Source organism: Haemaphysalis longicornis, unplaced genomic scaffold (genome assembly GCF_048455015.1).
Source record: "Haemaphysalis longicornis isolate Haplotype H1 unplaced genomic scaffold, Haemaphysalis longicornis Haplotype H1 scaffold_147, whole genome shotgun sequence".
Classification (NCBI taxonomy): Eukaryota; Metazoa; Arthropoda; class Arachnida; order Ixodida; family Ixodidae; genus Haemaphysalis; species Haemaphysalis longicornis.
This window is the reverse complement of record NW_027526253.1, coordinates 196,007-212,215: the sequence shown is the minus strand read 5'-3', so window position 1 is coordinate 212,215 and position 16,209 is coordinate 196,007. Positions and strand designations below refer to the sequence as shown.

The 16,209-nt window shown below is 48.6% G+C and overlaps 1 protein-coding gene and 2 pseudogenes across 1 annotated transcript; 2 read left to right on the top strand and 1 right to left on the bottom strand.

Annotated features, from left to right (window-relative positions):
* LOC144165683 (guanylate cyclase 32E-like) overlaps window positions 1-7,260 on the bottom strand; it is a 64,654-nt pseudogene extending 57,394 nt beyond the window's left edge.
* A 383-nt stretch (window positions 7,261-7,643) lies between these two features.
* LOC144165699 (uncharacterized) lies at window positions 7,644-8,596 on the top strand. Its single transcript, XM_077695501.1, has one exon. It carries the CDS (start codon window positions 7,665-7,667, stop codon window positions 7,941-7,943), a length of 279 nt encoding a protein of 92 aa, XP_077551627.1. The 5' UTR covers window positions 7,644-7,664; the 3' UTR covers window positions 7,944-8,596.
* A 3,621-nt stretch (window positions 8,597-12,217) lies between these two features.
* On the top strand, window positions 12,218-14,290 carry LOC144165693 (putative ATP-dependent RNA helicase DDX56 pseudogene; annotated as a pseudogene).
* Window positions 14,291-16,209: the final 1,919 nt, after the last annotated feature.

Below are 16,209 nucleotides of genomic sequence, written 5' to 3'. Positions count from 1 at the left end.
AGTTGATGGCCTTCCCCTTCTTCTAGTCCTGCCTCTCGGTATCAACTCTGTTACCCTCGTTGCCCACCTGTTGTTGGTTTGTCTCGCTTCTCGTGGTGTTACCATGCATACTTTTCGTAGCCTGAAAACGGCGCCTGTTCACCGTTTTTTCCATCCTGTTTTGTCGCAACTGCCTAAGCACTGGTATCAAAAACACAGACCACAAATCGTTTGGTGAATAGCCCGGAAGTGCTTCCAAGCTTTAGAGCCTCCTGTCCCTGGAGGGCGAGTGAGGGCACTCTGTAATCATTGACATAGGGTGGGTGGCAGACAAACCACACATACCTTGTGTTACCGATTCGAGTGCCCTTAGAGTACTTCGTTATTCCGCCTGGTAACAAAGTAACGCAAGGAGTTTTTGAAGGTTTGTGCCGAGCTTTGTGTTGTAGAATACCCTTGTTTGTACTGCGAGGTAATGGTGCTCTGTTTTTAAGATGTTCTGCATTTGAATCGCCTATTACTGGTTCGTAAAGAAGCTCGTTCCTTGCATCGCCGTGGCCTTGCTGCTTTATCAGGAGGGACATAACGTGTCTTGGTTAATGTAAAATGTTTTAGACAAAAGTCTTTCTTGGGCTACTTAAATGTGAACATTTTGATCTGTTTGTCTGTCTGTCTGTCTGTCTGTCGGTCTTTCTCTCCTGCGATTCAGCCGCCCGGATAAAAGTGAAAGGAATTCTTGACCGATACGTCCGTGTAGGCAAAACTATACCAAACCATTAAATCTAGAAATGCACTTAATACTTGTCAACATTGTTCTGCGAAAAGAAACCCTTAGGCATATTTGCAGTAATATGTCACTACTTAAGTGGTATTTTCAGCGTTCCATTGGTTGAAAATACATTGCCGCTTGATTTTTGCAATAGCACATAAAAAATGCGCACTTTTCTGAAAACACTGTTTTGACCGAAAAATACAAATATGCCCACACATGACCCTAGACATCGTGGGGGCATGCCAGGAAGTCCCGCAGTAACAAAAGGTTCCTGTAGATGGTGCGAGCAGCCGAACGCGGTAAAATTGAATTGGCTTGAGCAAACCTCTACCATGTTCATCGTGGGATGAGCGAGACAGGAGGGGAAGAGGGTGAGCGGTGGGTGAGAGCAGGAGGAGAGGCATTTACGTGGCAGTGGAGGCTGAAAAATAGTCTTACAACGACATTTGCAGCGAAGGCCAGTTTTTCTGGTACGTACCTGTTTAAGCCCTAGTCCGGGGTTTGAAGAGGAGTCCTGTTGTAAAACCCGTGAGTTAGTATTACCAACTGTGTTGTAACCATTTAATTTAGCCCTACTACTGTTTCGTAAGCAGCATTTTTTGGCTCCCTGGCAGCTATGGCTTAACATACTGTAGCATTGTACCTGGAAGACGCTGTTTATCATTTATAGCATTCATTTATAATTTAGTCTTTTTGTGATTAGCGTTATGCTTTTCGTCATGTTGTCGTGAAGAACAGTATTATTGATGCAATGCCTAGTGTTATGACTTTGGTTATTGGTTGTTATGACTTTGTTATAAAAAGGTGAAGGAATCAAGCTTGTGGCCTGCACCAAAATGTTGCATACTGCATGCAGAAATTTTCTTTGGTTGCCTATCTGGTGCTACAGGCTCTCAAACATTAGAAGTTATATGAGTTGATAGGTGGGAGTATGTCCATGTCACCGGAATAAGCCTTTTAATCGTGACTCTATCCCTGTACTGTCAGCAAAAAATAACTGCACAATATTTGGACATTTGCAAATTACACACATACAATCAAGCGTAGCAGACGAAAAAAGAAAGGACAACAGCTGGCACGACAGGTGCTTGTCTGCCGTCTCTTTTGTTTTGCCAGGTCTCGTACGGTTTTAATTCTACTGCAGTGTATGTGTCTGCTTTGGTTGGATCCATCAAAGCGTACGATGTAAACGTGTTTCGACATTTAGTACACTGCGGAAAAGTTTCTCAGAACAGGGGTTTTCTGGAGTGGTACAAGTGCCACCAGGAAGGATAAGTGATATGGGGACGAAAAAATGCATAGGGTAGCTGTTCTGGCAGCTTCTTTTTTTTTCTTTTTCTTTTTTTATTGAAAATTCTTTAGCATTGCGGGTGCTGGAAGCGTCATTTTTATGGTTTGTAAGATCGTGTCCACAGCTACATTAGCGAGACCAATGAATGAGCGATTTGGGAACCAATTTATTCGTGAAATCGGGTTTTAACTGTTCACAAACGAGTGCCATCCGGATAGAAAATTAAAGCTGTTCCACTCAATGTGAAAGCTGTCGGAAGTGCAGAGCAGTTATTTGCCGTAAAGGGCTGTAGCGCCATTGTCCGCTCACTGCTACCACCGAATGCATTTCAAATTTCCCGCCTTCGCAGTGCTCACGCGCCCCCTGCCTGAAACTTCGCCAGTGCGACTTCTTTTCTTTTAAGTGCAATGCACTTCTTAAGCGACCCTGAACCTGCGTCCACCGGCGATGTCCGCATCACATACCCGGGGGATTGGCCAGGAATCTCCTCGTCTTCCTTGGCAACGGGGGGAGATGGGCGCGCGCTGCCTGGCCGCTGACATGGTACATACCCACGTGGGGGATTGGCCAGGAATCGGGCGTGAGAAGGGCTAATGCACCCGCTTAAAGGAGTACTGACACGAAATTTCAAAGCTGAGATCCGCTCTAGCAATCAAGTACAACGACAACACAAATAGGTGTCTGGGAATAAATGCATCTTTCTTTCTTTGTAGTTGTGTGTGTGTGTGTGTGTGTGATCTCTCTTTCGCGAACATTACCGAACCGTGCAAATTCAACTCGTGCATTCGCACTTTCACATTCTTCCCCTCGGGGAAATGCGGGGAATTTTTTGTGTTCGCTTTTCCTTCTGCACGTGCCGGCGTTGCACTGCCACTTTTTTTCGCGTACTATCGTAAAAACCAACCGAACGAGCGTTCCTAACTAGATGGACACAGGCGCTGCCTGTTGATTGCATATATTTTACCTCAAATGTACCTGCAGTTTTCGTTGCGCTGAACAACGGGTAGATGTATGACAAGCGCCAGTGGTTCACGAGTTTCGAACGCTTATGGCTATATCAGGGGTGAGACAGCTGCGCATATTGCGCAGATTTGATACAAATTTGTTTTCCTGCGCCAGGCTGCTCCAAAAGCTTGAAAATTTCAAAAATTGCGCCAAACTGCTCCAAAACAGTCTGAGAGCCAAGGATTTTAACGCTCCCGTCAGTTTCAGTGGTGAAAAATGTTTACTGACAGCTTAATTTTCCAGCATCCCCAAGGCGATGCTGTTTGTAAAGGTTTAATTGATTGATCATTCAATAAAAACCAGTATAAAATTGTTCGAAAGTCACAATGTCAGGTTGCACATGTTTGTGCGTTTTTAAAGTTTTCCCATCAAAAACCACTGCAAAGCCCTGTAGAAAAAGTACTTTTGTGTACTGAGCGTCAACCTACTTGTGCAAGTTGATGAACAATAACGGCAATTTTTGGAGCGCTGTATCTCCGGAGACATTACTGGGCGCCGCCATCTTGGTGTGGTAAAGATGGGAAAACGTGGCCGCCGGAAGAAGCATTTGCTTGTGGTTCAGGCAGAGTGCTCTTCGCCGATGTCTACCTTGGTTTAGTTATGGGGATAGCTGGGTTTACATTGAGTCCTTTGATCTGTTGCGGGACTCGAAAGACGGGTGTTCATCAAAAACAACATGGCGCCCGCGAATTCGTGGTGTTTCGGCCTTGAGTGTGAGTCCGGTGCGTGTTTGAAGGGAAATTTCGGACTCATTGCGGTGTTATAAAACGCGGCCTTTCACAGCGAGCTTGCGAGTGGCGGAAATGAGACTATCGACGCTGCAGTAGCAGCGACGCTGGCTACATTGCCGCAAAATGGTCAAGCAGTGTCCGATAGCGGGACTGGCTATTATTGCACGCTAGTAATAGTGGTTCATGTATCTAAAGTGAAATTTAATGCCAAGAGGGAGGCGGCTGTACATACGAGCGTTTTGCGCAACTTTTGCCGTGGCTCTACACTAGTGCGTACAGCCGAGTCCGGGATAACAAAAATAACAATTTCAGCATTCACATGATAATAAAAATGCCTTACGATTGCTTAGTTTTTGAATTCGATATTTTCAACGGAGCTCTACCATCTATTCATAGAACCTAAGAATTTAAAAATGGTTTGTAAAAAGGTGGTGCAGTTCGTACCTCGTGATACACTGGCAGAAAAAAAAGTTTATTGAGAGGCTGTTTCAGTGTTGTTCAAAACCGATTAAAAAGTGCACTTTTTCCCCGCGAGTTGCCAAAAATTTGATTTTTTTAGTCTCCTAAGGTGACATAATATATGTCGTTCTGCTACAATTCAAGGTTCTTCTGCTCCAAAATCAAGATTTCGCTGCTCCAAAAACTGCTCCCAAATCTGATTCAGCTGTCTCACCCCTGCTATATGAACCACTTGGCTTTCGAAGCCTCTGTTGGGTGCCTTGATGACGGTACGCCGTGTGGCTCTACTTGGGTCCAGCGAGCGAGCTACGACGACAAGGCGAGCCCCTAAAGTGCTCTGCGCTTAAAATATTCCTCGGGGCACATAAGCCAGTTTACATGCTCCTCCCCCTCTAGCAATGGCCTCCTCTAGCAGTGCTTATGAAAGAATTCTTTAGTGCTACAGCATGTTCATGCCTTTTTCCCTGTTTTCTTTGTCTTTTGGCATCAGTTACTTTGGCAGGCATACTGGTAACACTTGATGCCACAGTTTCCCGCGATCAAAGTTCTTTGTGGCTGGCGTGTGCCTGTTTTACTCGAGTGCTGCCGAGTTCCCCTGTCGTGCGACATAATGTCAAGGCCTCGCACGTTGGGCTGTGTTTGGTTTGCCGTTGGCAGCGTGCTGAGGTTACATGGTGGTACCGCACCCGGCTTCTACTTTGGAGACCCAGGCTAAATTCCCATATGAACTCAAATGTGTTGCCTACTCTTTACGGCGGTGACCATTCTGTGCGCTGGGCGACGGCGATGTCTGTTTTTTTTGCACAAGCTTTCGACTTAATAAGCTCAGTGGAGAAACAACAGGGGAAGTGTACTTTGTTCGTAAAATAAGCTACCAACTGCGCGCAGTCATCAACCAGAAAAAGACAGAGGACACGTGGCCTCGACAGCGTGTTGCTGTGTGGTGTTGCTGAGTCAGTGCAACAATGCAGCAGATTCAGCGTTTCGATGTGCAATGTGGTCTGTTGTTAGGCAGGTAGAACTGGTGGCAATGACCGGTCCGTGGGAGTTTCAAAAAGTAAGTTGCAAATTTGTGCAATTGGACACAGTTTTCTTGGCAATCCTTCAAATTATTGCACACTTTAGATTGTTTTACTCACGCCGACCACTTGTGCCGCTGTCACCTATGTAATGCCCCCCCCCCTCTTGTTCTTTTTTTCTTCTCTCTCTCTCTCCCTTTTCTTCCTGTCTTTCTCTTTCACATATTTTCTATTCCATCCCTAACCTACTCCCAAGTCTTTTATCCCCTCTTCCCCCTCCTCCCCCCGCACTGGGTTGTATGCAGGTGAGCTCCCTACTGAGCTCAGCTCAATAATTTCCCCAGTGCACTTTCCTTTCCTTTCTTCCACCAAATCACTTCTCTCTCTCTCTAGATTGTTTTTATTTATATTTTACACCTTCTGTTAGCTTTTAAGGTTGTGGCACACACTTTGGTCACTTTTTGTAGTTACGTGACACAATACAGTCGAACACGGATATATCGAACTCCAAAGGGATCGCGAAAGAGTTCGATATATGAAAAATTCGATATAAAAAATATGGGCTCTGAGACCTTGTGTGACGGACGACCACTTACCGATCGGCGCATTCAAGAATGGCAACTAATTCCGCACTGACAACGCAACAGGATGTTTTATTTGCGTGAAAAAAAATCGCTGATCTTGGTCTGCTTCTTCGTCCTGTACGTGGAATTAAAGACGTTGGTCTCGATCTTCTCGAGGCTATCCAGGTGTGACATCCCAGTTCCTCCGATGTCGCCGCAACTACGTAGAATCAAGATGAACGCAGCCGCCAGTTCACCGGCGGAGTACGATCGTGTAGCCGCATCCTCGTCCGGGCGATCTTCGCCACTCGAGCTATCAGCCTGGATTCCTGCAACCGCAGCTACGATATCCTCGTCACCGACGCTCGCAACAGCCTAAACTTTGCTGTCAGCGTTCGCGAAGTCGCCGGCAGACAGTCCGGCTGGAACAGCAGCCTCGAAAAGGGACGAGAGCACGCAAAACGTGTCGCCCATGCCCTATTCGTCGTCGTCGCCGTCTTCGCAAGCTTCCGAAAGTTCGGCCGTCACGAAGCCTGCCTTCCTGAAGCAGTTGGCCACGCTCTGCTTTACGCTGTTCCAGGCACCCGTCATCATGTGTATGGCCCCCAGCTGGTCAACTTTAAGCTCGGTGCCCACGCGGAGGTTCATCAAAAGCCTATCGAGTAGTCGCCTCCTGTACCCAACCTTGAAAGACTTAGGCGAGCGGTCGAGCGGCTGCAGCCTGGCTGTGGTGTTCGGAGGCAGAAACTTGAGCTCGATGTTGTCGAGCTCGCAGGTGGTTTGGTTGTCCGAGCAGTTATCTATGAGACGGCAAGCCTGACCCTCCGAAGCCCCGGCTACTGTCCCTGTCGGGTTTCGGCGAAGGCACTACGCGACCGCGGAAATCGGGGGTGCAGCGACCGCCGAAGAGCACCTTCCAGCTCGTGCGGTGTTCGATATACGCAATGTCGGGGAAAATACCGTTCGATATAAATGTACGAATTCCTATACTTTTACACAGAATTTTCAAGGGGATAATTCATGAGTTCGATATAGACAATAATTCGATATACCCGTGTTCGATATATCCGTGTTCGACTGTATTGGCATCAGCATCAGTTCTGGTGGGAGAGGCACCTTGGTGTGATGACGTCAGCTCTGGGTGCAGCTGGCGACCGCGTACGCCGAGCATTGTGCCACCATCAACGGGCGGGGAGGACAAACCTCACTGCGCCGGCCTGGCACTTGCTGAAATTGCGTAGCCTTTTTTTAGTCCCCGCTGTAGTATCAGTGTCCTCCTGTCCGCATTGCCGATTTCAGTGTCGGGTGAGTGTGCACTTCTGGGTGGTGCTGTCGTCGTCCCCCCCAATTAGCCGCGATGACGTTTTTCTGTGGACGCTTGATGGGCACGGCGGATAGTTGATGGCTAGTACCCACCAGAAAGTTTTTCCAGCGAGCCCATGCTCGGATACAACTTGAGATTGCCAACGGAAGTTTCCCCAGCAGGTGGCCGTTTCTCCGCTCAGCGCTGAGTGCCTTACTACGAGTATTTTGAGGGCGACATAAGTTGTTCTCGTGAATTTTTGGGCTTAATCTGCTCTTTAAATATCTCCAGCGATGACAAACACTTCAAGTGCAATCTCCTTTCACAAAGCATGCGGGCACTGACGTCATCGGTCTGTTGCTTTGCCGGAGTGACACACTGCATCATGAACTGTTGCCGCTCTTAAATTGTACCCGAACATAGTAACGCCTTCACATCACAACAAAAGAAACAGAAAAAAAAGGAAGAAGTGGAACTGTGGCTGCTTCTGTACACACAGAGCTCAACCTTTCCTGCCCCCGCCTTCTCTCGCTCGCTCGCAGATGTGCACGCCCGCCAACACGCCAGCCACGCCGCCCAACTTCCCCGAGACCCTGCTCTCGCTGTCCAAGCTCTCGGCGGCCACCCCTCCCATGGGCCCCAGCCCCCAGCAGGGCTCGATCCTGCAGGCCTCGGCGTACCCGACGTCATCGGCGGCGCCCGCGTACAGCACGCAGGGCTGCATGGGAGCGCCCAGCCAGTACCCACAGAGGACGGCTCCCCCCCAGGGGCGCTGCTACCCCCCCAGCACCTCACCATCTTCCATGGAAGCGCAGCGGTAGAGGACGCCACCCCCCTGTTGCCAGCGGAGGAGGAGGAGCGTCCGTCTCTCCCTCCCTCTTTCCCCTTCCCGCTAACCTGGAGGGGAAAGAGGGAGAGAGGGAAGGAGCCTGGCGGCCGACGGGATGCGGCATCACTTCCGCGTTTGGGGAGTATCGGCGTCTCTGGACATTCGATCGGTTGGCCGGGCTTTGTGGGGGTGTGGCGGGTTTCTTCGTTGGGTGGCTGGTGGGTTGGGTTTGTCGTAGGCTCCGCGAGAGACGTGCTTTGCGCCTGCTGGCTGCGGCCGGCTTGTTTCAAGTCGAAGCAAGTTGGCACGGTGGAGGATGGCAGGTTCGTGTGATTGGATCTAGAAGTTTCAGAATTAATTGATTGGAACAGGATTTGAGTGGCGAGCAGAAGCGTTGCATCGACCATGAGAAAATCTTGGCTGGATGAGGATGAGGTTAACGCTAAAATTAATTTAGTGTTGCGAACATTTTGCACGAAGAGTCAATTTTTCTTACGCGCTGTGCTCTGTGTCTGACGAGGCGTTGTCTTTGTCCGAAACAGGATCCTTATGTACTGTGCTTTCAACGCAGCTTCACGATGAATTTGGCGATTTTCTAGGACAACCAGATGACAAATTTCACAGCAGGGCAGTTGAAAATAAAAGGCAGGCGGACTGTAGTGGAGGGCTCCGGATTTATTTTGCCCACCTGGGGATCTTTAATGCGCTCCAAAATCTTGTACACAGGCGTTTTTGCTTTCCCCCTCCTTCAGAAAAGCGGCCGCCGTGGCCGGGAATCGAACCCGCATCCTCGTGCTCAAAAGCACAACGCCTTAGCCGCAAAGCCACCGCGGTGGGTACATAGGGTGGGTATCTGAGTATGCAGATTATCCATATGTGTTGAACCCACTAAGCCACTGGGGCTGCCGGTACAGGGGTTAGATGTGCAAGTGAACCTGGTGACACTCTGGTGGCCTAGACTGAATGAAACCACGAGCTTGCATTATATCCAAGCACAGGCAGTGAAGGAAAATCAAGTCACGTGTGTCCAGGTTACAGAGGTGGTTGCAGCCAGTGAGCAAAACTTATCTTGCAACTCGTCTTGCAGTAGGCATGCCAACAGTGAGGGCTCTTGGAATTGTGATGCTACTGGCAGCAAGCCGTTAGCAAGGTGAAAAAAGACGTTTTTTTGCTTCAATGCTTCCAGAACTACTGGTAACTCGACGCTGTCGCAGCATTTTTGTTGTGTCTACCGTTGAATCATCAAACGATGTTTCCTTAACAGCTCTTTGGTAATCTCGCGGAAGTGTCTGCAGAATTGAACATTTTTTTCAGTGCTTGTGTTATGTGTGATGCATTGCATTCGTAGCAGACATTCCCACCCCAGTAGCCTTTCTATAGTAACAGTTTAATGCTCTAATGCCTCTCAAGCTGTCGCGCTGAGTGTGTCCAAGGATATCCACACCCTCTTACCCTAAGGGTCATTCAACCCACCCATTGTTTTTAGTTCACTTTGGCATCCCATATCGGTGCTGGTTGTGCGGTGCTAGTTCGTGCCCACTACTTGGACTTGGTCTTGCATTTTGAACAGTACTTTTTGGTCATTTTTTTGGTGGACCATGCATGTCTGTGTACCTGCGTGTCTAAGAAACTTGGCCCTACACTACCACACACTGCTGTCATTTTTATTATTTCGCCCTTGCAAACTTTTTGTGTGTGTGGAATGCAGGACACTTACAAGCTTGGGAAGCATCAGCGAAGCATTTCAATGCAAGTTCCATGAATATTTCAGTGATGTGGCACAGGGACATCGCTGCGGTATCGCCAACCCTCAAACTTGCTTAACACGCTAGAGAAACAAACTAAACTACGCCCGCAAGAACAACTTGAAGCCATGTAAAACACTTGAAAAACAAGTGCTGGTCAACCCTGAAACGGGCATGCACGTACATTCCGACGCCTCACTCTGGGAGTAATGGCTGCATATTACTGACTATGACTCAGTTCGCCAGCTGTAAGTGCCTCTAAAGTGTAGAACACAGAATGGCTCCAGAAAGCGAGCTTCAGACAACAAAAAACTTTTAAGCCTTGCTTTCAGACATACTACTGCTATCTGAAAGCTGTGGTGTATCGCGGGTAGTGCGAGTGCCATTGCAGAGATTGAACGAGTCGCAGTGGCTTTGGGACTGCCGCTTTCCGTGGACATGCAGCTAAAGGACGTTTTAGGACCATGGACTTGTCCCAAACGTGCTTTACGGGCTACCAAAGCTCTGACCAGTCGCTGTGAATAACTCGCCGTCTCTGAGCGCTTCAAGTTCTTGAACATCATCGCCATCGTCTTCATCACGTGATCAACTGGCGTAGCAAGTTAGGCATTTTAGGCCAGCTAACATCGCCAGACTTCATTAAAGATCGCTCTCTCTCTCTCTCCAGAACACCTGTAGATTGCTCAAAACATCTGCGTCAGCAGTACACCCACCACATCACAGCCAAATGGTTCCTGGGCCGTGCAGCAGTCCTGGGGAAGAGTCGAACCATCAATTCTTTGTTTGTGCACAAGGCGATTGCCCATTGTGCGACTAAGAAATCCGAGTGCCACTCCAGCAGCGAGAATGCTAGTCCAGTAGACACAACCTAGGCCTGGGCAAGCTGAAACACTCGTAGAGAGCTGCCGAGGCAATGGATTTTCCGGCATCCTTATTTGCATTCATGCCTGTGTCGATATTGAATGGCCCTCTGGTCAACAGGCGCAGTAAGAGTTATGTGTTTGTTTCTACTTGACCGCTTGTATTTACTTGACTGCATGTATGAATGATGTCCCTGGCCATTAATGGACAGCGGTGTGGCGATTATAAAAATGGGAGTTAAATTTATGCGGTCGGTGCGTGTCGGCAGTGTTCGAGGACTGTGATGCTGTAGGCATGAGAACTCGTGTCTAAGTCTTTGTTGCACCTCTTTTTTCTTTAGCCTATGCCCATCATGTGGTCAGTAGTATATGGTCATAGATTAAGCAGTTTTAAGTTAGCTTATGGCTGCTTGCCACCCAATCGCCCAATCGAAGCCAACGTGCTCTACATGCCACCAACCATGGAACCTGTGAATGTGTAACATTTCCTGTGGACAAGCAAGGCATTTCGACCATCAGGGCGAAGAGGTGTTGGCAGATGGCACGAGCTAGACTCAGATGTAAGTAGACACTACAAATTTCTTCTCTTCTACATTCTGGACTCCACTCCGGACAAGTAATTACTCTCCACAGACCTTAAGGTGATGGAAATACTTATAACAGCGAGAAGGAGAGAGAGTAGTAGTTTTAGAGAGAAAAAAGAAGGGGAGGAGCGCATGTTTCTTGAAAGATTTGGAGCAACCCATTTTTTCTCGCTATCGATACTGTTCTGCTGTTTTTATGAGTACGGGGTAAAGCCTTGTGGCTGTTCTCAGCATCACACGCAGGTTGGTGGGAATATGCGACATCCAAAAATTGGGCCCATCTCCCCGCGAGGGGGACTCGAGTAAATGCGTCGCATAGGGGGTGGGTGTATTGCGTTAACGTTTAGTGTTTGGGGGTTGGTGCTATCACGTGTACACCACGCAGCTATCACGCCGCTGAATCGCCAACGCACGCCGCTGACGACGTAGTTTGAATGAGTCAAGAATATAAGGCGCGTTCGTAGCCTTTGATTCTGTGTCGGTTTTGTGGCGCAGTGGGAAGAGCACCATGTACCTCGCGTTCCGCCCACAGGTAGTGAATGCGTTGTATCAGCAGCTTCTTGACGTAGTTTGAATGAGTCAAGGATATAAGGCGCGTTCGTAGCCTTTCATTCTGTGTCGGTTTTGTGGCGCAGTGGGTAGAGCACCACGTACCTTGCGCTCCGCCTGCAGGGTCGTGGGATCGAAACCAGCGCCGGTAGCTGTTATTTATTTTTATAGTGTAGGGGGAGGCTGGCTGCTGCGGACGCCGACGCACGGGTGACATCGTGAGTTATACAAATGCTCTGCATTTAAAACATTCGTCGTTTGGGTCTCGGAACTTTCAGAACTGGGTCTCACACAAGCGCGCGCAGTGCTCACTGCAACACGCGCGGTCTGCAAACTGTCAATTTTTGTTGCACTGAAACGTCAGCTATAAAAAATTTGCCGTACTATATTTTAAGCGTAAAGTTTCACATAACTTTGCGGTATAAAAACACTTTTATGACTACAAAAAATTGTACACATACTAGCGCCACCACAGAAAACGTGGGTGATGGTGAACGAGGCCAAGGCTATGTATTCAATATGGCGGCGCCCAGTGCGCATTTGTAAGGTCTGCTGCGTTGACAACGCGTGTTTCTCCTTCCAAGTGCTAGGGCGAAAAGAAGCGCCATGTCGGAAGAAACACTCGAATTCCACGAGATGGGCCTCGACGACCGTCTGCTAAAGGCGATCGCCAAGCTCGGCTGGGGAAAGCCCACCCCGATCCAAGAAAAGGCCGTCCCGCTCATCCTCGAGGGTAAGGACGTCTTAGCTCGTGCACGCACGGGCAGCGGCAAGACGGGCGGCTTCTGACTGCCGCTGGTGCATCGTTTAATGCAGCACCGAAGCGACCAGGAACAAGCCACACGCGGCATCATTCTCGCGCAAACCAAGGAACTCTGCGGCCAGATTGCCCGGTGCGTCGTCCAGCTGTGTGGTTCGTGGTTGCGTTGCGTCGACGTCTCAGGTACCGCCGACCTCGCCATTCAGCGACCGCTGCTTGCCGAGCGGCCGGCGATCATCGTCGGAACGCCGTCTCGCGTGCTGGCTCACCTGAAGGCGGGAAATTTGACCCTAAAGCTCGAGCTGCTCGTCATCGACGAGGCCGACCTCGTTCTCTCCTTCGGACACGCGCATGACCTCAACGAGCTGCTGACGCGACTTCCCAACAAATGTCAAACCGTGTTAACCTCGGCGACGCTAAGTCCCGAAGTCCTCGACCTCAAGCGCCTGGCCCTGCGCAACCCCGTGACACTGAAGCTACGCGAGGGTGAGGACGAACAGCAACGGCTCGCCCAGTACGTCATCCGCTGCGAGGAAGACGACAAGTTCGCCCTACTCTGCGCGCTCTTTAAACTGCGACTCATCGTTGGAAAGACCTTAATATTCGTCACCACTGTCGACCGCTGCTTCATGGTCAAGCTCTTCCTCGAACAGTTCGGTGTCCGCTGCTGCGTCCTGAACTCGGAACTCCCCCTCTCCTCCCGCGCCTACATCCTGAACCAGTTCAACGAGGGCCGCTACGAGATCATGGTCGCCTCCGACGAGAAAGGCGTCGAGGCGCAGGAAAAGGGCCCCAAGAAGAAGCGGAACCAGGACCCCGAGTACGGCGTATGCCGCGGCCTGGACTTCCAGAACGTCGCCAACGTCATCAACCTCGACTTCCCCGCCACTGTCCAGGCCTACCAGCATCGTGTCGGGCGCACGGCTCGCGGAGACCGCAAGGGTACGGCCTTGTCGTTGGTCAAAGATAAGGAAGCTCATCTTTTAGACGCTGTCCAGAAGACCCTTCCGGAAGGTACGTTGAAGCCATATCTCTTCCGCATGGAGGAGATAGAGCCGTTTAGGTACAGAAGCAAAGACGCCCTCCGGGCTGTGACACGAATCGCAGTGCGCGAGGCACGTTTGAAGGAGATCAAGACGGAGATGCTTTCGTCGGAGAAGTTGCAGTCCTTCTTCGTGGAGAACCCGAGGGAGCGACAGTTGCTGAGGCACGACAAGGCGTTGCACATTATCAAGCACCAGCCTCACCTGAAACATCTTCCAGACTACATCATCCCGCCTACTCTTCAGCGGAGCCTCCAGAAAGAGGGTGGATCGAAGGCACCAGCGCCGCAACTCTCCAAGCGACCCAAGTCTCGACAGGAACGGGACAAGAAGTACGGAAAGCGTCCAAAGCGTAACGACCCGCTACAAACTTTCAGTTGTGATTGAGGTCTTAGTTTGTGGCTGTTCTTCAGGTTGTCTCGTTCTACCTGCCTACATCCAGCTTCCAGCCGAGAAAGAGGCAGAAGGTGAAAGTACTGCACCTCGGTCGTTGTTGACAACACCTGTGCATCCATCAGCAAAAAAGGTTCAAGTCATTGCAACGGTGAACCTACAGTTCCAATTCGTTTCCATTCAACTTGTTTCAATATGTTGAGCGCTTGCTAAGTGCTTGATTGTCAAATCTGGTTGGCGAGCCAAGTCTTGAATGGTTTGTAACAAACTTTGATGTAATAAACTTCGTTAACAAGTATAAACTACGATCTACCAAAAAAAGTCTGTTGTGGTAACTTGCTTTTATGCTAGGCACCTTAGGCACCACTGCAGCTGTTTATTGGGCAGTTGAAGAAAGCACTGTTTCTGGGTCGTTTTCAGTGCTCCATTATTTGAGGGCAAGAAGATCGCAGGCGAGGCAAAAAGAAACAACCGGAATGCTGCATTGACATGTTTGAAAATACTGCTGAGATGCTTTCAACATCTGTGTTCAGCCAGTAAGTAGTGCAGGGTAACGCAAACGATAGACAGCCTAGATGACGAAGGAAATAGAGATACCATATTTTCGTGCGTATGTCCCGCCTCTGCACATAACCTGCACCCCCACTTTCAGCCCGCCAGAAAAGAAAAAAAATCCTCGCGTATTGCCCGCACATTTGATACAGGAAAGGCTGCACCCAAACCGGCTGCTCAAGCAACACATCACATACTATGTAGATAGAAAAAGCGTACATTTAGCACCTAGAATACACTGACTGCAAGGCGAAAGTCACAAAATTCAGTTCTTAGAGTGCGCTCGTCCTTGTTTATTTCTTCCTTGTCCTTGTATGTTTTGCGCAATCGCTGCCATGGAAGGCTTAGTCAGTGTTACTGCGTAGGAGCTTCACGGCACAACGCGCATTGCCGTGAAGCTGCAATAAAGGAAATACCCTGCGTGTTATCCGCACCCCTACTTTTCCACTGAAATTTTCGCAGTTTTGGTGCGGGTTATACGCGCAAAAATACGGCAGGATCTTAAGAATTGCATTGGCCAAAAATTTTTTTTTGTTGTTTTTTGGAATTTATTTCATGCAGCAACTACATTCATTTCTTTGAGATGACAATGTTGGGCAGTTACTGAACATTGACATTTTCAATGAATGAAGAACCAGTCGCCAAATTATCCACTTTCAAAGTACATGGTGCTGTTTAACTTATAACCTACGACTTAACTGGAAAGCTTTGATAGTTGGTCACATTGTTACTACAACCAGGGCCCTTCAATTGAAGGACTCTGCTAGAACATTTGCCACGTACGAGTTATTGGAAGCAACACCATTACCACACCATTTTTGTCATACAGGTTATCTAAAGAATGCAGCGACCCTATTATGACAGTCAGTTCTTGTGCCTCTAGTTCAAATACACCGCAATATCTATTGTGTTGCAGCAAAGTTGTTTGCATGCTTTGTAGCTGCATCAGTAATAGTGCCATTGTGGCTGAGCCACTCAGCTGCATTATGTGATATTACTTGTTCGAAACCCAGAACACAGTCATTGTGATAACGAAAAAGCCCATGTACCTTACACTAAGTGAAGATAACGTAGCCTCAAGGGGTCTAACCTGTGTCATATATGCCTCATAGCTTGTGCAGCATATCATAGCATCCACAAACTTGAACTGGGAGTGTTGTAGCTACATGGATGCAGTTAGCTTCAACACAAGCGGTAGAAGCAGATGCACGGTGCCACACATTTTGGTAATGCATAGGAAAGTTTAGCATTTTATTTTATCTCGGCTTCATGGTACTGTAAAGACACATTTTCCAAAGCATTCTGTTGCTGATGCTGCGCCTATGCTTCATGGCCTGCCATTGCAGCGAAACTGACAAAATGGGCAAGGGCAGAAACCTATTTGCAACAGTGTTTTCTGTGGCTTTGATGGATATACCAGGTTCATTCTAAAGTTGCATCCAATTCTGCATCTAGCTGGAAAGCCCAAGCTCTGCTTTAGGTCATGAGACATTATGATCAGTAGCATCTACAAATGTGCCAAAGCCTTCGAGATTTTTTCCGCGGTCAAGTTTCAAGATTTTATAACTGTGAGCTCTTAATATTCCCGAAATACATCCCCAAACTTTGATCAGCATTAGTTCTGGCCCAATTTTTGTTTTGTTTCTTTAGGATGCTTACTTTTTCAACTTTGCCACTCTCTTGAGATGGCAGTTATGAGATTGTTTATATGCAAAATTACTCTAGTTTCAATGCACTGAAATAGTGATCACTGTTGACCCCTCCCCCACCTC

What these genes read in the sequence shown, in the direction of transcription:
- LOC144165699 (XM_077695501.1), top strand. Translation starts at nt 7,665, where the DNA reads ATGTGCACGCCCGCCAACACGCCAGCCACGCCGCCCAACTTCCCCGAG.